Source organism: Beta vulgaris, chromosome 2 (genome assembly GCF_026745355.1).
Source record: "Beta vulgaris subsp. vulgaris cultivar EL10 chromosome 2, EL10.2, whole genome shotgun sequence".
Taxonomy (NCBI): Eukaryota; Viridiplantae; Streptophyta; class Magnoliopsida; order Caryophyllales; family Amaranthaceae; genus Beta; species Beta vulgaris.
Window position 1 is genome coordinate 13591301 of NC_079203.1, and position 23803 is coordinate 13615103.

The 23803-nt window shown below is 36.0% G+C and overlaps 1 protein-coding gene across 4 annotated transcripts; it reads right to left on the reverse strand.

The window, feature by feature from the left end:
* Positions 1-6100: 6100 nt before the first annotated feature.
* On the reverse strand, positions 6101-20674 carry LOC104887299 (hypothetical protein). 4 transcript variants are annotated; one of them, XM_010671912.4, is made up of 7 exons: positions 20272-20674; positions 18374-18468; positions 14901-15018; positions 14681-14799; positions 12677-12863; positions 12428-12571; positions 6101-6552 (listed from the first exon to the last, which is right to left on the reverse strand). In XM_010671912.4, the coding sequence occupies exons 1-7, from the start codon at positions 20533-20535 to the stop codon at positions 6262-6264; spliced, it is 1218 nt and encodes a 405-aa protein (XP_010670214.2). In that variant the 5' UTR covers positions 20536-20674; the 3' UTR covers positions 6101-6261. The 4 variants fall into 4 exon arrangements, with proteins under 4 accessions (XP_010670214.2, XP_057248487.1, XP_057248486.1 ...); XM_057392504.1 differs by having other exon boundaries at positions 20283-20418; XM_057392503.1 differs by having other exon boundaries at positions 18374-18486; positions 20283-20418.
* Between the last annotated feature and the right edge of the window lie 3129 nt (positions 20675-23803).

Consider the following 23803-nt stretch of genomic DNA (forward strand, 5'->3'; position numbering starts at 1 on the left):
AGTTCTTGCGAGAAACTACCTTATAAAAAAATTCCTGTCTCAAACTAATACCTTACTTTTACCATTTTGTTGTTGATAGCTACCTTATGCCGGTTCTCGACATTGACTTTTCTCCAGTTTTTTAATGTCACATAATATCACTTGACCTCTTCAAACACTATTTCCATTTTCCCCACCATATTTTCCCCATTTTTGTATGCGCTCTCTCTCTCTCTATCTTTCTCTTTCTCATAGCTATGCCGATAATTTGTACCACCAATCCACCATTAGATTCCTATTCTAATACTTAAACTAAAATTGAAACAATCACTCTCTCAATCCTCCTCTCAGCAGTCTCCTCGAATCTCAAGCAATTTTCACAAGGATAAGGTAGTTGTCAACAACAAAATCGTAAAAATTAAGGTAGTTTGGGACAACCAATTTTCTATAAGGTAGTTTGCCGTAAAAACTTGAAAGTTAAAGGTAGTTTGGGACAAAAAATCCAAAAAAAAAATAATAAATTTGGGGGCTTTCTGTAGGTTGCTAATATAGTATATGAAGGAAGAGAAAAGAAAGAACTGGACACAAAGATATAAGCTCAAGATTCATGGAATTGCTCTTTGAATAGCTCTAAATAAGAGGTTGTAAAATTCCTAGATGGAGAGTGAGAGGAAGAAGGAATGGAGCTGAGAAAAAGGAAAAAGAAAAAGGGAATCATAAATTGCATGCTGATCATAACATCAGTTTTGTTTGTACAAAATCTCTGATTTAACAAATTTTTGCTTTTGAATTTTTAATAAGGTGATAGTTAAGGTCCTGTTTTTTAGCCTTTTTTGTTTTAGTTTTCAGTTTTTTGAAAACTAAAAACAAATTCAGGAAAATTAAAAACGTGATTTTTACTTTTTAGTTATCATTTTTCAAAATCTTCATGTTTTTAATAAGTTTGACTCTCTTTTTTTAATTATAGAACATACTCCCTCTGTTTTTTTTATCGTTCTCACTTAGAATCTTGACACTATTCATACTTAGAGAGAATCTTCTCAATTTTTTTCAATTTATAAGAAAAAATATAGTCATGTGGGGTCTTGTTTGATTCGTCTCAATTAGTACGTTATTAATATTCAATCATTATAATTTTTACTAATATATAATGAAAGATATTTAGGTTCAAAGATGTGCATTGGGAGAAGTGTACATGAAAGTGAAGATAAAAAACAGAGGGAGTATAGGAGTATCATATGAATTTAAATACAAAAAAAAAACGGAAAAACCATAGTGATACTGAACGAGCCATAATTTAACAACAGTGTATTATGAGAGAGAAAAATAGTGTAATTGGGAAGGTTATGGTGGATTATTAAATGGGTGGTAGGGTATATGAGATAGAAAAGTGTAAAAAGTTAAGGTGATAGATTATTGTATAAGGGAAAAAGTGAAAGTGTAACAATTAAATAAACGATTTTTTCACCAAATACCCCTGACAAATCAAGAAATTCACAGTATACCCTCAATGTTTCAACAATTCACCATATACCCCTGACAATTCATTTTTTGCGCACCAAATACCCTTTTTTTAGCTGCCGTTAACCCACCGTTAGATTTATTTATGATTTTACCATCATTAAGCCCTAATCCTAATTTAACCTAACCCTAACCCTAATCTAATCCTAATCCTAACCCTAAACCCTCCCCCTTACCCTAACCTTACCCCTTGGCAGCCCCCACCCCCACCCTTTCCCCTCCACCCCACCCCAGCCCCTACCCCCACCCCCACCCCCCCCTCCCTCACGCCGATGTGCGTGCCAGCCTCCCCACCCCCACCGCCGCTGCTTTTGCCGGTCTCCCCCACCCCACCGACGCTGCGCGTGCCGGCCTCCCTTTTCTTCGAACATCAAACCCAGACCCCTCCCCTTTCGCCACCCCTATAGTCCCCCTCCTCACCACCCCCACAAAATCGCGCAACCCCCCCCCCAAATCGCGCCTCAAGTTTCCGGTGATTGGAAAACCCTTCGTCGGTCTTAACCTAAGTCACGCTGATTGTGAAATGCTTCGTAATCGGAAGAACAGGAGAGAGATTGGGAGAAAGGGGGGCTTGAGAGAGTAGCGATGAAGGTGAACGGAGTAGTGTGGCTGGTCGGAGGTGGGATTGACTAGCAGACGGCAGTTAGTAGATGGAGGAGTGGTGGTGGTTGTCGCCGGAGCTCGTCGGTGCGCCTCGTTTGCACTGCAGGTAGGCCAAGGTCAAGCTCGTTTGCACTGCAAGTTAGGGTTGCGGCAGAGGGAAGGGGAGAGGGTGGGGGTGGCGTTTGCGACAGAGGAAGGGGCAGGGGGAGGGGTGGGAGTGGCGACGGGGGGAGAGGAGGGGTTGGGGGCTGCGGCGGGGGGAGGGGTGGGGGTTGCGGCAGAGGGAGGGGTGGGGGGATGGTGGAGGGGGAGGGGATGGGCTGGGCTAGGCTTAGGGTTAAGGTTTAGGGTTAGTATTTAGATTAGGGTTAGGGATTAGGTTTAGATTTTAGGGTTAGGAGTTAATTGTGGCAAAATGGTAAATAAAGTTAACGGTGAGTTAACGGCAGTTAAAAAAAGGGTATTTGGTGCACAAAAATGAAAATTCAGGGGTATATGGTGAATTGTTGAAACATTGAGGGTATATTGTGAATTTCGCGATTTGTCGATGGTATTTGGTGAAATAACCGTTAAATAAAAAATCGTCAAAAAAGAAAAGCGTAACCATTAAAAAAAAAAAGGAGATGATATGTTTTTGTAAGAATATCTTAACTTTGTTTATCATGAATTCTTATACATGAAGCACTTTAAAATCGTAACCATTAAAAATGGGTAGGCACCCCAAGGACTCATTATCGTAGGTCTATTGGTGTGGGCGGTTTAAGTACCTCCATTAGTGAGCCCTTTGAAATCTTCCCTTGGACATCCGAAGTTTAAGGGTCAAAGATCATCAACCAACAATACCTTTCAGGATGCTCGTTGGTTTGCATTGGTCGAGTTGGGCTTATTTGTAAATTGGTAAACGAACTTCGTCTATCTCCCGAACCGTAATCAAGCTCGTCGCTATTGAGCCAAGGCGCCTCAACTATCTGCTCTTGGAGGTCCCCACGAGTGAGTGGGAGATCCACACTTACCAAAGGTGTGATCCCCAGGAAATGCCTCTTCATCTTCTGGTCTTCGACCTCCATCTCCTCAACCCCATTCGAGTATATTCCCAACTATGCCCCTATGTGTGCTCACATATATAGGTGGTTTGATAGTTTTGAACAAAACAATGACCACTTTTCAACAAGAGATGCATGATAGTTTTACCCCTATCCTCCAATACTTTCATGCTAACAACATGGTTCTTCCCGGTACCTCGAACCCCTCTTATATGCAACCTCCTAACCCTCCTGGCACCCCAATCCCTCTTATATGCAACCTCCTAACCCTCTCGGCATCCTCAACCCTCTTATATGTCACCTCCTAACCCTCCTGAGGGAGGATGAGGATCTTGACCTTTAAGTGTGTTTTCTCCTACCTCCTCACTTCTCCTTTTTGCATCGAGGATGGTGCTTTAATTAGCTTGGTAATATTTTTAATGATGTGGGTAATTTTGCATCTGATAGTAGGTGCTAGGAAGATTTTTGTTGTTGTTTGATTGATTATTGCTTGGGGCTGTTGTTTGATTAATTATTGCTTGTGGTGGTTGCTTGGTGAATAGGTCAATACTTGTTGATTTGTTGCTAAGCCATGCTTTCATTTTTTTTTCTTTCCTTTATTTCAATTTGTTTTGTCTCTATACTTCCTTCATTTTCGAAAAAACAAATTCAAAATCTAAAAACATTTCTCTTCTTTTGCTTTATTTCGTTTTTCTTTCTTTTTCCTTTTCTTTTCTTTTTCTTTCATGTTTTGATTACTTTTTCTGTAATTTCAAAAAAAAAGTTGAAAATTAAAAAAAAGGAAAGGATGAAAAATGGTTGGACAATCTAAAGAAAAAATAAGTGTTAAACTTTGAATAAAAATACTAGAACATTGGTATCCTTGCCCAAGGAAGACGTTGAATAATGAACTAATGATGTGGATTCCTCTCTTTGACTTTCGAGTATATGATTAGACGTTCCTTTTGGAAGAGTGTGGGCATGGGTTAAGCTCATTTAGGAATTGATTAATCTTAATTGCCTTAGAGTCTATTATATGAAGCTAATGAATACTCAATTGCACGTCTAGTGTTGGATCTTCACTAAGGTGCTCATGCTTGGATCTCTTTACTTCAAAGTTGCAGTCCCTTATGTTCCTAGATATACTTCAGTTGTTCGAAACAAAACTCTACAAAATACTTAGTTTTTACTTCCTTTTTGTGTAATAAGTGTCATGAAAGCCATAAGTGTTTGTAATACTTTCTAGTGAAAAGATTTATGACATGTGATGTTTATATTGATAAATTGCATTTCTTTTTTATAGCAATATAAACATCAATATAAATAGCTAGTGATCCTAACAATGAAAGATGGATTGATTTAATGCCAATGTGTATTTTCAATTTTATAATTTATGATAATATATAATTAAGGAATATTGATGTCAAATATATGTATCGACAAGTGTGTCCAGTTTATACGATGCGTCTACTAAGAAATAGAGGAAATAATGCATAAAAGGTGGTCAAGTAAAAGTGGCAAACAAAAGATTACAAAATTCAATAGAAAAAAGAAAGAATTAAATAAGACGTAGGACTATAGGAGGATATTATTCATCCTACACCCAGGGAGTCGGGTGTACCATGTGCATGATACATCCAAGATTAAAGGTGTTGTTTGGTTTGAAGTTATTTTCCTTGGAAAAAGAAATTCCTAGGAAATACATTATGGGTGTTGAGTTTGGTTGAAGGGAAATGGGAGAAGCATAGGGAAATACAAATTCCAAGCGAAATAAAATTTCCCATGAAACATGGGAAATCACTCACCAAGCCCCCCTTTGGTGAGTCATTTCCTAGGAAATGCAATTTCCTATGGTGTCAACCAAACAATTTTGTCTAATTCCTAGGAAATTAACAAGGGAAAGAATTTCCCATGAAATGTAAATTCCCATGGGAAATTATTTCCCATGTGAGCCAAACAAGACCTAATTTTTGTTCATTTAAAACTCTCAATTTCTAGTAGATTTTGCTTATTTGAATCTCATATGAGCAATGAGCAAAAAAAAATAGCCTTAGATGTACCATGCTCACCATACACCCGAACGTATGATAAATTTTTTGATGTAGGAGTTTCACCCTTTAGATGAAAGAAAAATGACGTAGAAAGCTCTAAGTATTTCTCTTGTATTAATGGAAGTATGCGCATTAGTATTGGCGTATGGGTTCAGGGACTAGAAATTAAGTGTACCATGTTAAGTCTAATTATTTATACAAATATATTAAAAGACGTGTGTTGGTGTGTGACAATGTATACAGGTTTCGTGGCACCTTTATTTTTTATTTTTCTTTTGATAAGTGCTTCGTGGCACCTCTATTACTCCACTAGAATTGTCCAATGTGTACACAAGTCATAGCTTGCAACAAGACTTAAACCCGTGACCTCTTGCTATTATACATGACACAATTACCATCTCAACCAACTTTTCATCATGCTTCAAGTGTCCACATTATTATATTTGTACCTTTTAAATGTTGAAATTTCCTTAATATATTTTAACGGGAATGGAAAAAAATGCATACCAAGTTCGAAAAACAGCAGTAACCCAAAACAACGCCTGGGTCCAAATACTAGTTTATCTGTATAAATATACTAAAATGTGTTCCTAAGCAAGGAACGGTGCCATGTGGCGGTCTCCCTAGGGGCATTTTACTTTATGTAATCCATGTACAATAAAAAAAAAAAAAAAAAATAGAGATTACATAGTATACGATTTGATCCCGTGACCTCAAGTTCATATACTAAAGTTTTGACCACTAGACCAAGTTGTATTTAGTGTTAACATTTTAAAGTACAATATTAATAAAAGATATTTTTCCTTACTCGGGACATAGCCCAAACCTGATAACTTAGTTGGTTATTTCAAACTAAGCCAGATGGAAGTAGGAAAACATAGATTCTCAAAATCTTCTTTTCCTTTTGTTCTGCATTGCCAAAAGAAACTAAATAAATGTTTTCCATTCAACCAAACCGAGCCTACAACTTCAAGAGCATATAGCATAAACACTCGACAAAAGAAGATTAGAGCATTGTTTTCTATACATCTGGTTAAGATGACATGTTCAGTGAAGCTATACAACATGGATCAAGATGGGTTGCATTACATCTTTGTCTCAAAAGAGTAGGTTGAGGACACAGCCAAACCTTCTATATCAAAAGTGCGTACTAACCTCTGCCTTTTATCAGATGACTCAAGCCAACAAAATTCAAGATGAAAAGACTTGGATTCTGCCACACTTTTAGCCAAATTACTAGGGCATCCCATATACATACCTCCAGGCAACAAAGTGTACTGAAAACCTTTATCAAATGTTATTAAGTTCCCACAAACTGTGCCCGTCCATTGAACATTAGTAGTGACATCGCTTCCTTTTGCAGTTGAACTTATTTCCTGCATATATGAGTCCCCAAAATGAGAAGATTATCACGAATCATACACGTCAAGAAAAGGAATAATACCTTTTGAATTAATATTCAGGTCTACTAGTTTACGACATCTGAAAATAGTTAGTCGGCTGAGCTGATATAATACTTCAATGTTTCTAAATACTTGCTACATTGGGAGGAGGCTCAAGTTTGAGAAAATTGAGTGATGAGAGAGAGGGAGAGAGAAATGAAGTGAAAATAAATAGGATTCCCTGGCCAAAAGACGTACCTTCAAACTTCAAAATTGTAAGTGCTGCAAATATTTTAGGACAGGAAGTAATGGTTTGAGTAAATCTAACACGCCACTACTAGTAAAATTTAGTGATGGAGTGAACACTTGAATCAAGTGATATCCAGAAAAATGTTACATACATCTGTATTTTCTACACTCACAAATCAATCTCACTCTTCTAATTTATTATGGACACTGCTTTAGACATGTCGCAATGGCTATTAGACTTTACTGAAGGGCGTCTCAACGTACAACCAAAGCAGAATTAAAAAAGAAAAACTCCTCAAAACATACAACCAAACTATCCCAACTCTCACAGATCCTACACTCTTATCCTATAAACCTGATTTTCCAGCATCACGGATGGAGCTTAAGGTTCCCGCAGGAAGATCAATAGAATATGATCATATGCTAATCAGGTTTTACAATTTCAGATCATAAAATAAGGCCATTTGACCCAACAATGGAGACTACCAAGCTCCTTTGCTTCTCAATTCAAAGATATACTGCAGTAGACGCTAGCTACCCACTTCACCTACGCATCAATTTGTTCTCATTTCTGAAAAGGCATCCATTTTATTTGACCCATAGAATAAAGATGGTTTTCTGAATCCTAGAACAATAAATCCAGTGTTTGCGGATTCCCAAAATCCAGGAATCCTCCTAGATGCAATACATGCAAGATGCCTGTCCCATATCGCACCTTTTAAGCAGCAGCCAACAAATAGATGCTCGACCCACAGCTTCCTTCTCATAGAAAACATACTTGCCAAACACATGATATCCTATTGAGACTTCAACTCTGGTGCTTAAAGGGTCAAAATTTCCCGACTATTTCCTTCTCCCTCAACCACCACCATCCCATCTTCATCTTTATTTTCTCTTAGTATTCCACTAATTCTTCAACCTCAATCAAAGCATGCCTGGCTTTTTTTTTTTCTTTTTGAAGAAACATTATTTTCACATCTTACTATACCAGGGAAATGATCAGAAAAAATAGCATCATATATATCAACTTTGACAATCACCAATCATTGCAAGAGACATGATCCATGCAACTAAGAATTTTGCAAACTTGTTTGCCTCAACGAAAAAGAACTTTGTAGGCTTTGTGTAGGACATAACAGTATTCACTAAATGAGTGAGAAAAAGGTCTTCATAGAAGCAACAGGGAACACCTGGATTTTATCTAAGAAAAGCACTGTAGAATAACCTTCCACGGATTATCAAATGTTCCTCAAGTCCACCCACATAGTTAGGCTCTACTCCAATGTATTCAGACCATAAACAACTCTAACATGCAAATAGCATAACTCTACTAGTAAGGAAGAAATTCATAAGCACCCAAGAAACTGGGACACGTTTTAATTTTATCACGTCTTCATCTCAAAGATATCAAAGAGAATTCACCTAGATAACTAATTAGCCAACCTCCCAAATAGAAAACCCTAAAAATAGCTCACCACAAGTCCATAACAGAATCTTCTTTTTTGTAACTGAAGGTAAAGACAGCTCATCGCTTTTGCAACACTGCTCCTTGAATCCAATAGAATTAGGATGAAAACAACCCTCCACCGCCAAGATCATAGCATTAGCTAGTATTCTACACGTCATAGACTCATAACAGTAAATGAGTTGAGGTAAGGAGAGACTAAGTGAAGATTTTCAGATAGGAATGGATTAAATTTAGGTCAAGGATAATGTTTTGCGGATATGTCTGCATAAGATTATCCCTCATTATGTCCTATTTCAGTTTAGATTTCTTCATTAATTATATTTGCATGTCTACAGGAACAAATAATTGTTGGCACATTGCTTCAAGTCATTATGCTTAATGGATCCAGATAGTTAGGTTGGATAGAGACAATTTATTGTAAAAAAGAACATGATATTTGAGTATATTAAAATAAAAAACTACTACAAGCCTACTTAGGTATAATTGAAAGAATATTGCTAACCATTCAGCTTAATTAAGCTTCAACTTCAAAACCCTAGCCTCCTCCTCTCCCCCTCTCTCCTAAAAAACCCTAATTATTTTCTTCTAGTTTGGGGATGCCATCATCCTTTTGATGGTGGTAAGCCCCCAATTCTTTTTTTTTTTTTTTTCAAGTTTTCATTATTTTTGTTATTAATAATCTTCATTCTCTCTCTTTTTGAGAGTTTTATACCCAATTTTTGGGTTCTTTCTCTCCTTTTATGGGAGTTTGGAGTTTGGTTTTATTCTCTTTCCACGTGGAAGTTTAGAAATTGGTATGAGAAATTGTTCATATTGGTTGAAGTTCAAGACCATCAACATCGAAGTATTGGAAATTCCGATGCGGTCAACATTGTTAAATCAAGAATTTTCTTCCCCAAACTATGTCAGAATGATAGACTTCCCCATCAATAGCTGCGTGATCCAGCAAATACAAGGCGGTTGCGCTGTATTGCTCGATCTGGTTCATTGTAGTTTATTCGAAGACAAATTTGATTTGATCTTGTCTGATTATGTCTTGTTTTTTCTTTAATACTTATTGTAGATGTCGTTTGGCCATCAATTAATGAAATTTCTCTTTCAAAAAAGAAAAAAGCTTCAACTTCAAAATAGACCCTTCAAATATTACCAAAAAAGAAAAAAAATACTATTAAAAACTACTAGCTAGAAAAGTTAATTTAAACAACGGTTTTTTTACCAAGTACCCCCGAGTTTTCGATTTATTCACCAGGTGCCCTCCCACTTTTCAAAATTCACCATGTACCCTCGGTGATTCATCAAAATACCCTTAATGACTAAAGATGGTTAACTTCGTTAGCCATTAACCCTAATTAACCTAACTAAACAATAACCCCTAACTTCTAACCCTAACCTTAACCTCACCACCACCCAACCACCACCACCTCCCCCACCCCATCCGTGCAGCACCCACCCCCACCCGCAGCCCCCCACCCCCACCTATTTCCGCACCCCTCCCCCACCCCTGCCGATTTTCGCAACCCCCCACCCCACCACCCCTTCGATTTCTGCAGCCCCTCACCACCAATCCTTCGATTTCTGCATCCCCCCCACCCCTCCCCCCGCAGCTCCCCCACTCCCCTTCAATTACGACAGCCCCTACCCCTAGATCTAGACAAAGTGACAAAAACCCGTCCCTAGCACCGCCAACAAGTTTAAACACAAAGGGGGGGTGTTTACCAATATTTTCGAAGTGCAATCTCACCGGAAAAAAACGCGCAAGGGGAGGGGTGGGGGCTGCGGAGATCAGCGGGGGTTGGGGGGAGGGACCGTCGAAATCGACGGGGGTAAGGGAGGGGTGCAGTAATCGGCTGGGGGCTGCAGATATCGGCGGGGGTGGAGAGAGGGGTGGGGGCTGGTGGGGGTAGAGGGACGGGTGGGGAGTGGGGTGGGGTGGACTGTGGAGGTTGGGCTAGGGTTAGGGTTAAGGTTAGGGTTAGGGTTAGGGTTAGGGTTAGGGTTAGGGTTAGGGATTAGGGGTTAGGGGTTAGGGGTTAGGGGTTAGGGGTTAGGGGTTAGGGATTAGGGATTAGGAATTAGGAATTAGGGATTAGGTGTTAGGTAGGTTAATTATGGTTTAATTACGGTTAAAACTAACGGAGTTAACGACCGTTAGTCATTAAGGACATTTTGATGTATTACCATAATACTGAGGGGAACCTGGTGAATTTTATTATGGAACATATACACCAATATGCATGGATCATACCTTTCCTTCCACTTCCAGTTCCTTTGTTAATGGGAGCTGGCCTTTTCTTTTTTCCGATGGCAACAAAAAATCTTCGACGTATATGGGCTTTTTCGAGTATTTCGTTGTTAAGTATAGTTATGGTTTTTTCGATGAAACTGTCTATTCAGCAAATAAATAGTAATTCCATTTATCAATATGTATGGTCTTGGACCATTAATAATGATTTTTCTTTAGAATTTGGCTACTTACTCGAGAAAAGTGTGAGGGTACCTGGTGAATTTTCTGAAAACTTGGGGGTACTTGGTAAAAAAACCGTTTGAGCATTTCAGTCATTTCTTTCCTTTTACAACACCGGAGAAACGTTATGCACAAGTACCGCCATAGTGAAGCATTCCCCCCCCCCCCAATCCCACCAAATAAAAAAAACAAAGTTCCACAGTGGATCTGCAAATGCTCTAAGAAAGGATATAACAAATTCATTTGTACCCAGAGTTCTATATAACCTCAAAGAGGGTAGACCTAATGCAAGAACATATGGCTCCCACATGTCCCACTCCATGGCAGACAACACATGAAAATTTATTACGCCATGTATTAGATTTGATCTCTTAAATTTCAGAATGTCTTGTTACTTATGGTAATGATATTATGACGTCATGGGTTATGGCACAAGAAAGTGGCATAAGTGTTGGGTTATGGTATAAAGCGAAGTGGGCACTTGTGGATGCCAAGTAGCATACTCTCCTCCATCGAGTTTAACTATGATTAAATCCAGTCAATGAGCTACAGTCAGACAAGCCAATGCTAGGAGGTTAATTTCTAGAGATTCCTTAAGAAAGAAAGACTTTCAGGTACAATGTTGGTGATGATAATGAAGAGAGGCATTTGAGAACAGGGTGCACAGTTACATTGCTAATGAGAGAAACAACATTAGGAGGATGGCTTTGCTTTTCTTTTCACTTTTATGAATATGTTGCACTTAATAATAAGATTTCGTCCAAAATCTATCACTTACCTCATTGAATCAATAGTTAAATCGTGATGCATAAAGCAAAAGGTCTAGGCTTCCACGTTAAGTGACTCCTCTTTGTCATACTTTTGAAAGGCAAGCAAATACTAGAAAGCCGATTCCATTTAGGTGTGTGTAACTGTGTATTAATAACACACTATAGATTTGTGGATTATAACTTTGTTATAGATCATGGCAATTTTCAAATACAACTCGAGAGTAAAAGAAATAAAGGAGATTTAGCTTTTGAACTTTATTAAGTGCTTACAAAATGATCTGACAAAAAGCCAAAAAAATCCCCCTAACTAAACCCTCCAACAAAGAGACTACATTGCAAGCACCCTCTAACATGCAAAAAAGATCTTTGGGCTCACCCAAAGGCTTGGGAGTTTCATCCCAATGATGACAACCGCAACTTTCCAGATGAAAAGCAAAATATTATGCTTTGGAGGAACCAGCAAGTAACTAAAACTATTTCTTACAAAACATAGTGGAACACAAGATCTGATGTGATTTCTAAATAAGCTACCTTAAGTCCTTAACTCCAAAAACATACTTTTAAAGGGTGTCTCGACAGATATACTATGATGCCAAGAGATTTGAAAATTAATTTCATCATTATTACAATAATAATAATGTCAAAGTGGCTCCAGAATGCCACAAATGCATTGGGAATTTAGATTACTTCCTCTAATGAAACAAAAATGGAATTCAGAAAACACAAAGCAGTCTTTTTCATTCACATTTTTTTCAAGTGCACATGGATATGCAAGCACACTGACAGCAAGCTAAACTACTAACCACAAAAGCGTAGCAGATGCACTAACTTCAAACACTATCATCATGTGAAGCATATGGTCAAACACTAGAGATAAGAACAATGAAAATCGATAATCAACTGTCAGAGGAGTCGTACCTGGATCAACTGACCATTTTCATCCATTTCTAGCAAAGCTACAGTATCGTATTCAGCCATTGTTGCACCATAAACACCACTGCGTTTAGTGAGTGAACAACCCTTCCATCGACCAAGAAAAGGTAAAAGCCTGTTCATGTCATCCTGCCACATTTAACAATAGTCAACTATATGGTTACATTGTATGGCTCCCTACGTCCACTAAGCAACTAAAGATATTCATTTGTAGTGATGCTTCATTGGTGATACCTCTGAATCTACTAATGAAGGCGGTGCATCAACAACACCTCCTCTCTCTTCAAGAAATATAAGAAGCATCTCTAGAAGTCCTCTTGGGTCCATGATATGGAACGCTCTAGCTCGCACATCTTTGTTAATTGAATAAAGGCAATTCTCACACACAATAGACGGCCGTGTAGAGGGCAGCTTCAAATTTCTGTACAATGAAATAGAAGATGATACAACAATCCCTTTGGAAATGAAATATATCCAGAATCTTGTTTTGAAAATTTTTAGTGAACTCCAAAAGAATTGGTAGCAATGAGGAAAAGTATGACAGTATAAGTCGTGTCACTGTCTCTTCCTCAATCCCCAAATTGAACTTAATGCCTAACCTATCTAAGATTAACATGAATTGTTATGTACGTTCCCTATCTATTTGATTTCTTCTGCGTGTTTACCCTATATGTCCGCACTTCAGCAACACAATTCATGCTGGAGTAGTTTAAGGCTTAGGCAGCTATATTACTATATATGAAAACTTATGTAACTCAGCCTTGGCTAAGTCAGATAGTGTCAAACTCCATCTTTTGGAAGCTTGCATGGTTATTGTCCAGAAATAGTTCTACGACAATTTATGTTTGAAAGCGTACCAGAAAAAGTAGTTGTTTTTTGCTTTTCGAATCATAAAGAAATTGTGGGATTGATGGGTTCCACGTGAGAAAATTATAAAAAGTAACAAAGGCATCATAACAATTTTGATAGTTTACTGATCCAAATCTTAAGAGTATAAAAACACACATTTCCAAGAGAATTGGAAATGATAAACAGTACCAAAACTTATTTATTTTATATAAGAGTTGATTCAAGGAGTACAAACAGATAATTACAAAAGCCAGTATCAAACAGACCATACAGAAATGTAGTAAGATCATTGAAAACCTGAGGAAATAAAAAGTGGGAGAGGGGAATCAAGGAAGCAGTCTTTTGACATACAATCTAGATAGCTACACACATAAATTCACATGATATGAGAAAAGAGGTAAAAGACTACGAAGGGCACCCTAAAGGAGAAAAGGGAAGTAGACCTATGGATCACTAGTAGCATAAGTTATAACTACATAAGAACAATATAGGGCTGCCCACTGGGGCTAATTTTCCAAATCCCAAAGAGCCAAAATTACGAATAAGGGCCATGGTTACAATCCTCATAAGCTCTAGTATGGTGAAAACTTGTGTAAACAGCACCTTAAGACATACCTTCTTATGAAAATATCACATAGCAAAACGGACAGGGATCATGATGAAGGGATAGTTGCTAGCCAAACATATACAACAACTTTAGAAAGAATGATAACAGCCCAGTCTCCTAGACAAGCTAAATCTTGGATAACCAATTAGAATTGATGCTTACAACAGTTAAAAATTTCTCATGGAGCAGCGCGAAGTAGGGGCTAAATATCAAAATTGGGTTAGCAAGTTATTTTGAAATATACAATATAAACCGGGAACGGCGAATCAGGTTGCAGATGCCTTGTCAAGGCAATTCTCCCCCTAAGATCCAACTCCAAGCACTGATCTCTGCTAGTGGGCCAGATTGGGAGGCCATTCGGGCCCAATTAGCGCAAGAATCATATATTAAACAGTTGGCTCACATTATTGAAGGAGGTCGGAGGGTAGCCCATGCCGGGATTCTGGTATAAGGGTTGCTTTGTACTTCCTCCCAACTCACCCATCATCAAAGATTTGATGCAGGCCTACAATGATGGGCCAAAGCTTCAAGAGAGGGAGGAGGAGATAAGATTTGTGAAGGACGAAAAAAAGATGGCTTTTGTGTTTCCAGTAAGAAACATAATCTGCTTCAGTAGGTTGGGGAGTGGAATCAAAAACAAGGGTATATGTTTACATGAGGTAACAGATTCAGATAACGGCATTCTCGTACCAAAAGCATAATAACAGAAATCCTAAATACTTCCGTTTCCAAATCTAGCTCTTTCTCTAACTAAACATGCTCTTTGAGAAGAGACGACCTACCTGGGAGATTCCTCTCCGGTGTCATCTTCCCCAAGAACTCCCTGACGTAATACAGTTTCTAACATACCAGCTGTCTGGTATCTTAGGGCAAATGCCCTCTCATTTGGAAAAAAGCCAATCTGTAAATGAATCAGGTTTACTTAGAAAACAGAAGAGATAAAATGCTAAAGGTATAAGGTCCAGAAATCGAAGATCATCTACCAAAATGTAAAAGAAATACCTGTTGATACTTGTCCACGGTGAACATGTTGCTTTCTTTAATTTTGTACTCTGCCCACTCTGGCTCCTCCTCATCACCAGAAAAGGAAGTGCTTGATGGAGCTTGTTTTATGTACAACCTAAGAATGTTCACAATTGTCACAAAAGGTAGACCCTATGTATAGTGTGCAACCACAAATCATATAATACACTGATCAGAAAATCACAACATTACACCACCCAAATAATTTCGACATAATGATGATAACTATTACCTGTATAACTAGCCAAAATTATCATCCTTTATCTCTTAAGAGGTCTATTTTGGAGTCTTAGATCCAAAACGTAATTACCTTTGACTCTTTCACATTTAACAAGATGCGTACAGTTCAAAAAAACAATTCAATTTAGTTCCTTATAATCCAAAAGCCAACTAATTTTAATTCCTTCAGCTCATTAGAATGCACAGGTCTAACACTCTAACTAGCAAAAACTTCCTTGGGCTTTTGTTCTTTTAATTACAGTCTCCATTACACATCTTTGAACACTTATAGTACCTTAAATTACGTAGTTACAAATATCATGAATAATATTTGCAGAATTCACCTGGATATAAATCAAACAAGATCCCACATGATAATGTTATTTCTTGTATATCAGTGAGAATTAACATTCAAAGATTTTTGAAATTTGACCATCAATAACTGAATGTTGCACTCTTTCAAGAACAAGGTATTAATAAACTGAGGAACTTTTTCATTTGATACGTTCACGCAAGTTACCTCAATTTATGGTTAAGGAACCAAATTCTTTAAACCTTTCTCAACATTAGGACTGTTCAATATTTAAATTAATCCTGTGAAGCTAAACTTATAGCTAAACATCAATATAAGGGATTCAGAAATTGGAGTGTGCCAAATTTTAGGTGCCTTTCTACAATCCTATTATCAATAAGAACCCTAGAGGTTGGCGTGAGAAGTCCCTTAGTCTAAGATAAGATGATTCAGTATTTTGTGTTCTATTCTTTTGTGTCACTGATCTTCTCAGTAAATGTTACAACTAGTCTTGTACGGGGTAATATTGTTAGTCTTCCGATACAGAAGAAGGGTAGTCGAGGAATTTGCTAAATTTAGGATTGTTCTTATTTTTCTCATTTGTTTAAGCTTGTGAATTTCCTTGAGATCCTTAGTATGTCTAGTATTTCGAGTTTTAATTTGGATTATTTCTCTAGCTAGTCTTGCTTCCTTTAGGACTATACATTCTTTTTGGGATACAATGATCAAGAAAGGCTATAAGAGATCGGCGAGTGATTGATATTCTCCATAAATATTTCAGGGCTCTTGTACGGGGTAATATTGTTAGTCTCCGACAAAGAAGAAAGGTAGTTGAGAAATCTGATGCGGAATGTTCTTACTTTTCTCGTGTATTTGAGCTTGTGAATTTCCTTGAGATCCTTAGTATGTCGAGTATTTCAAATCTTAAGATTTATCTTCTCTAGCTAGTCTTGGTTCCTTTAGGGCCATACATTCTTTCTAGGATACGAAGATCAAGAAGCGCTACAAGAGATTGGATGGGTGGAAGGAAGCTTATCTTGAAAATGACTCTCATTAGATCTTGTTTGTCCAACATTCCTCCACTCTAAGGCTACGTTCTCTTCACCTGAAAGAAGGTGATCTACACTGAATTTCTTTAAGTCTTTTTGGTCTCGTCTTGTCTCTAGGTCTAATTGAACCTTGAACATATTTTGACACAATTTATAAGAAAGAATATATTTATGTGGGATCTTATGAGATTTGTCTCTAGCACGTTTTATAATCTAATTTTCATGATTTTCACCAATTCAGACTTAAATATATTTTAGTAATAATTAAACAAAAACAAAAAAGTCTAGACATCAAGTCTGAATTTTCCTACTCTAATATTGTCTGAACTGTGAAGTGATTTAACAAGAATAAATAATAAGTTCCGGAAATAAGGTGAAGAGATGCCTAAAATTCCTTAAAAATATGTAGGGTGCTAAACAGGGTGTTATCCTGTTAGGAACTTAAAGATATATAGCAATTCAAATACAAAATGTTACTTCAAAAATCCTTAAATGTCCCTCAAAATCTTATTAGTAAATATATCTGCATGACTTTAGTGCTATTAGCCTATTTTTAACTCAAAAGTATATCTAGACATCATAATATATCAGCCATGTATCTCTCGCAATAGCTTAGGTGCATGTTCGTGGATGGTAAGGAAAACCGAGGCTGGTGTTACAGCTTGCATGAACTATGAAGCATCTTATAATATCCTTGAAGGCAGTAATCGAAGAGCTGAGTGGGTAGAACTGTTCGTAACAGCTCAGCTACTCCAAGAGCATTTTATCACTTGTCTTGTGCTGCATAATGGGCTTTTTACAGCTGTTAAAATTGGGGCTGGAGATATATCTTGTGATGTGATTTGTAGCTCATGTAATGCTGAAGATATAATTACCCCTCACCTCTTATGTAAGTGCTCTTACAGAGTTGCCTTCCTTGTGGAATGCTTTGCTCCAGTTGCTAAACTGTGCTAGGCTTGCTGTTGATATGGATTCAGATTGCAGCAAAAAAGAAGTGTAAGAAGACTCCACCACATCACAAGCTTCATGGGATGATGTTTGCTGAGGGTATTTGTAGCATATGGCTACAAAGGAATTAAAGAAAGTTCGTTAAAAGACCTCGGAAGTCTTTTTAAGGAGACAATCTTCAGAATATGCCTTTGATGAATTGAGGACTAGTTTGCTTTCGTCATGTTGTTTTGCAAACTTGGTCCTAGTTTAATTACTTGACTTTTTTAGTTTGGTAATGTATCATTGTCACCTAGGTTGCACATAGACAGGTACGGATACGGGTGCGGATTCGGGTACGGGGACAGAAAACGGCAAGATTTTGAAATTTTAGGAAAGGGTACGCGTACCCATACAGGATACGTATCGGGTACGGGTGCGGGTACGAGTACGTGACCCAGAAGAAGTACCCATGCTACATAGATTGTCACTGTAGTTGAGGTTACTGCTGAGTCAGGTAATACGTATTTGGGTGGCTCTGTTCTCCACATCATGAGTCCCTCTCTGCAACCCTTCCTTTGGTGGACAGACAGAGATGCAGATGAAGACTAGGCACAGGTGGCGTTGGTATTGTTTAGGGTTCGTTCTTATAGTTATCTACTTTAGTGATAGATAAAATTTCTTTATATGTACATATGGGAAATGTGGCTTACCAAACAAACTGATTATCAACACGTCAAAGCCCATTAAAAGTAAATACCCCCAAAAGGTTGCATTTTGAAAGGTTGATTTATTAAAATTAATCGGTGAAAGGTTGTATTATTAGAATCAATTATATATATATATATATATATATATATATATATATATAAAATATAAAGTTGGCAATTCTAGAATATTGTGAAGCATTATTTATGGTACTAGCTATTCAATTTAATGAGAGAGCAAGAGATAGGCTAACATACGTCTGGATGAGACTAATAAGCTCGTCTTCACCATAAGAGCCTGCTGAAAGCCTGGTGGTCATTTTATGCAGAAGCTTCCCGTTAGCATCAAATTGCTGCCAACATCAAACATACTGCTTATAGATGCATCAACAAGAAAAATGTTGTGCTAGTTAGCATCAAGAGTCATACATCAAAAATAATAACACGAATGAAAGATTATGACAGTTAGCCAACAGAACTGATTTTCAACATCAAAATTAGTGAGAGCCTCCCTTTCAATGCTGTGCTAGTAACAGAATAATCCTTTGTTAAGACAGTTACAATAATATCCCAGAACAATTTGCAACCTATTAAACTAAGAGGGCAGGAGTCCCCATCCATGAAGGGTTTACACGACCTTCTATGGAATCAAACTGCAAAGTCAGAATAAGCATAACATTCTCAGACATGGTGTTTTTCCTATACAGAAAAAGTAGACCCTTTTCTGCTCTTCACCCAGTTTACAAACTAGTAAACATGAAATAAACTCTTTTAGGCTTGAGTAGTTTAAGCATTTCAGTATGCAAAACCTTTGTAGCGGGACACTCAATGTCTAATGGTGTATATGATCAGAATCAGTATAACAGAAATTTGGGTTCACAAATATCATCTCGCTCATCTGTTTCAGATCAGAAGCATGCCATGCATCCGCAGCCAAACATGAAACAACTTTTGGGAAGATTCTTATTGGAATTTACCACTATATATATCAGAAAGTGTCCCAGAATACAACTATGCCTAGACTCTCAACCACAATAGCTAAGAGCCTATGACTTTTGAGTGGGCATTGTCATGCTGGTATTGACCTATGATGAGAGGGGGCCATGACCCATAAAATTCTAGAAGCACTTCGTCCACCCATAGGTTTTCTTTGGAGATCACAAGGAGTGCTATGACTTCCAAGTTCCAAACAAATGCAAGCTCCCTAGACTTTATGGGAATTACTGTCGCGGTCATGAGATCTGTTGCAGCTTGATAGCGAAAAGGCATAATTACAGGGTAAGTAGGAGATCCACATATATGAAAGAGATATTGTTGGAACCTTCAATGTTGTGTTTGAGAAGTGCACAACTTGGAGAGAATATTGGCAAGTAAAACTCTAAACCTAGTAGCTTCAATTTTACGTGAGCCTTAATTCACTTGGGATCCATATATATCAACTTTAATTAGGTCCAAAGAACACCACTTCCCTAGAGAACCAACATGAGAAAACTCAGCCAAGAAAAGTTCGACTCCCAAGTTTTATATGCTCCTTATTCTTGAACCCTTTAGCCTCAACCACTTTTTATACACCCTGTAATCTAAATGTAACTCAATTTCCATCTCATATCACCTCCAAGATTAACGCTCGATATAAGACCTCGCAATCACCAATCATGAGTCATGCCTAATGTGGTATCACCCAAAAATCAAAATGCTCATTTGGTACAGCCCCATAAACTAAAGGAGTTATCACCAAACTACACACACAATCTCACACGAAAAGTTCTTTTTCATTTTATTTCATTGCCAGTAATCAACATCTAAATCTTACAAGTACGATAGCAATAAAATAACAAAACAAACCACATACTTCATGTTAAAAATCCATTTTAATCCACATTCCATGCAAATTATTCATATGAAATTTTTACCAAATAAATCCTAAATAACTTTTGTTATTTCCATTTGTGTCAATTAGCCTATCAATTATGACCCACAACATATTTCTTCTTTCCTTTTGCAATGAACACATACAAATAATTAAAAAAAAAAAAAAAAAAAAAAAAAAAAAACAATAAGGCTTTAAAACCCAGAAGTAATTCAGCACCATTTAAACTAAATCTTCCAGATAATAATATAAGAATGAAACTTGAAAGTAAAAAAGAGATACCCACATGAAAAGTACCAGTCCAACTACCGAGGTTAAGTTGTACAAAGCGATGGAGATTATCGATGCCCAATGAATCTTCTTCTGCTATATCCAATTCTTGCTCAGGCACTGTAGTTGCTTTACTTGAGTTTATGGCCTGAGTTTTTATGCTATGAAATGTGGAATTAGTGCGGAAATTTGGAAGTGGAAGGTAAGTTCGTTGGATTTTGTTGTGACAAAGAAGTTTATGGGTTAATGGAGAGGAAATGGAGCAAGATAATGATGCCATACTGTACTGTTATGGGTAATGGCTACTGCATTAACAAAAAAAAGATGATAAATTGGAAAACCACCAGAAATAATTTTCTTTTCTGAGTTAAGCTTATCCAAGATATTCGATCGATTTGCCTTTCCCCGGTTTGGTGCTCACCTAATTAGTAACTAGTATTACATGCACGCAATGCGTGCGATAATGTGTGATGACAAATGAAGTAGAAAATAAAATTAATTGGGTAGAAACTGTCTTTATATTTTATTTTCTCAAAAATCTATATTCAGTTTAAATGTCCTACTTCCCCTTTTTTTCATTCAAACGAAACAGTTAGTTATTCTCTATTTCTTTTTCTTTTTTTTCCTTTTTCTTTTTTTTGGTGTCCCTCATGTGTTGCCTTATATAATAGAGATTCCACTTGACAAACAGAGTTTCATGTTGGCTCGATTTAGTTTTTAGTGATTTGGAAGCATAATGGTCCATTCTTATTATCTTGTATTATCTGAATTCATCAAAAATTATTAGAAATTATTTGAAATTAATCTGAGATTATTAAAACTTATCTAAACTTATTAAAATTTATGTATTGAAATTTAGTTCATAAATTGTTATCTGAACCTATTTGAACATATTAAAACTAATGTGATTTAGGGTGCGTTCTCCTTAACTTAAAAAATTAAGTTTCAGGTTCAATAAGTTCAGATAAGTTGCAATAAAGTCCAATAAGGACAATAAGTTCCAATCAGGTCTAATAAGGTCCAATAAGTTCCAATTAGGTGCAATAAGTTTCAATCAGGTGCAATAAGTTCCAATCAGGTCTAATAAGGTCCAATCAGGTCTAATAAGGTCCAATAAGTTCCAATAAGGTCTAATAAGGTCCAAATAGTCAATGTTCAATAAATATTTGTATTATTGTCCATTATGTTATTATTAGAATTCTAATTAAAGTACCACAATGATTATATAGTATTATACTTGTATTAGTGTCTATTATTTTATTAAATATTTGTATTATTGTCTATTATTTTATTATTCATATTACTATTAGCTGATTATGTTATTATTAGAATTTTTTATTAAAGTACCACAATGTATAGTATTATACTTCTATTATTGTCTATTATTTGATTATTCATATTACTATTAGGTGATTATATTATTATTAAATAATATTATAATCATGGTCAAATAATTAAGGTCAACAATAATCATCATTGTAATTACAATATTTTGCAATTCGTCTTTAAATAACTAGAGATAACATATTTTTGTTACTAATAACAATGAAATATATAAATGTTCAGTGAGAGATAAGGAGTTAATGCATTCTACTACCTTCACATAAATGAAAGTGGGGTGAGAGTTTTTCATATGTGCCAATTTTAACTTGTTAGCAATAAATGTTAATCAACTTTTGATTTTCCACTAGTGCTTTATAAAACCAAAACAAGAGTATTAGATATATTAGTTGTCAAAGTTATATATAGGCAAATATATAAATAGTAAATTTTTTTTGTTAAATTAATTATCATAAGAGATAATTAATAATTATTATTTTTTAAAGGACGAATTTTAATAATTATTACTTCATAATAAATTTTGAGGGTAGTATTTACGTTAGAGGTAATATTTACATTATTAATGGTTTTTTGTCTAGTAATGTCAAATAAGTTTCAATCAGGTCCAATAAGGTCTAATAAGTTTCAATCAGGTCCAATAAGGTCTAATTGGTTTCAATCAGGGCCAATAAGCAGGTCTAATAAGTTTCCATAAGGGCAATAAGTTCCAATCAGGTCCAATAAGTTGAATCAGGTCCAATTTAGAGTGCGTTCTGTTCTACTTAAAAAATTAAATTTCAGGTCCAATAAGTTCTGATAAGTTGCAATAAGGTCTAATAAGTGCAATAAGTTTCAATAAGGTCTAATAAGGTCCAATAAGTTCCAATCAGGTGCAATAAGTTCCAATCAGGTCTACTAAGGTCCAATAAGTTCCAATCAGGTCTAATAAGATCCAATAAGGTCCAAATCGTCAATGTTTAATAAACATTTGTATTATTGTCCATAATTTTGTTATTCATAATTTCATATCACTATTAGCGGATTATGTTATTATTAGAATTTTAATTAAAGTACCACAATGTTTAGTATTATACTTGTATTATTGTTTATTATTTGATTATTCATATTGCTATTAAATAATATTATAATCATGGTCAAATAATTAAGGTTAACAATAATAATAATAATTATAATTACAATATTTTGCAATTCGTCTTTAAATAACTAGAGATAACATGTTTTCGTTACTAATAACTATGAAAGATATAAATGTTATCAATTGATTGCTTCATTATCATCACTGGAGTATCTTTCTTCATCGGAGTATCTTTCTTCATCTTCTACATCATCCTCTTCAATTAATAAGTTTTCTTCACCAACATCCAACCATATTTCATCTGCTATCTACTTACCTTCACATTAATGAAAGTGAAGTGAGAATTTTTTATATGTGCCAATTTTAACTTGTTAGTAATAAATATTAATCAATTTTTGATTTTCTACTAGTGTTTTATAAAATTAAAACAAGACTGTTAGATATATTAGTGATGAAAGTTATGTATAGGCAAATATAATTTTTTTTTGTTAAATTAATTATCATAGGAGATAATTAATAATCATTATTTTTTAAAGGACGAATTATAATAATTATTACTCCATAAAAAATTTTGAGGGGGTAGTATTTACGTTAGTGGTAATATTTATGTTATCCATGGTCAATGTTTTTGTCTAATAAGGTCAAATAAGTTTCAATCAGGTCCAATAAGGTCTAATAAGTTTCAATCAGGTCCAATAAGGTCTAATAAGTTTCAATAAGGTCAATAAGTTCCAATAAGGTCCAATAAGTTCCAATCAGGTTCAATCAGGTCCAATAAGTTGAATAAGGTCCAATCAGGTTTAATAAGTTCCAATAAGTTCAGTTCAGGTTCAACAAGTTCAGTTCAGATAAGGTCCAATAAGTTCAGGGCTAATAAGTTGAATAGAACGCACCCTAAGTTGAACTTAGAACTTATTGGAACTTATCTAAACTAATTAAAACTTATGAGAACATATTTTGACTTATCTAAACTCATTAAATTTGAAACTTTGTTGAGGTAAAAATAAAGCACCCTCGTCCTTAGCATCAACATTCATTAACATCCCCATAATTTCTCTCTTTCATCTCATTCGTCCACATCACTTTCCACTAACTTTATCACCTATCATTCCCATCTCACAATTCCACACCT

Bases quoted from the DNA above. Each gene is read 5' to 3' on its own strand.
- LOC104887299 (XM_010671912.4), bottom strand. From the start codon at position 20,535: ATGGCATCATTATCTTGCTCCATTTCCTCTCCATTAACCCATAAACTT. The intron at 18,469-20,271 runs GTGGGTATCTCT...TGATGTTGGCAG, and splicing joins GTTGGACTGGTACTTTTCAT to CAATTTGATGCTAACGGGAA. The intron at 15,019-18,373 runs GTATGTTAGCCT...GAACATTCTTAG, and splicing joins CTTATTAGTCTCATCCAGAC to GTTGTACATAAAACAAGCTC.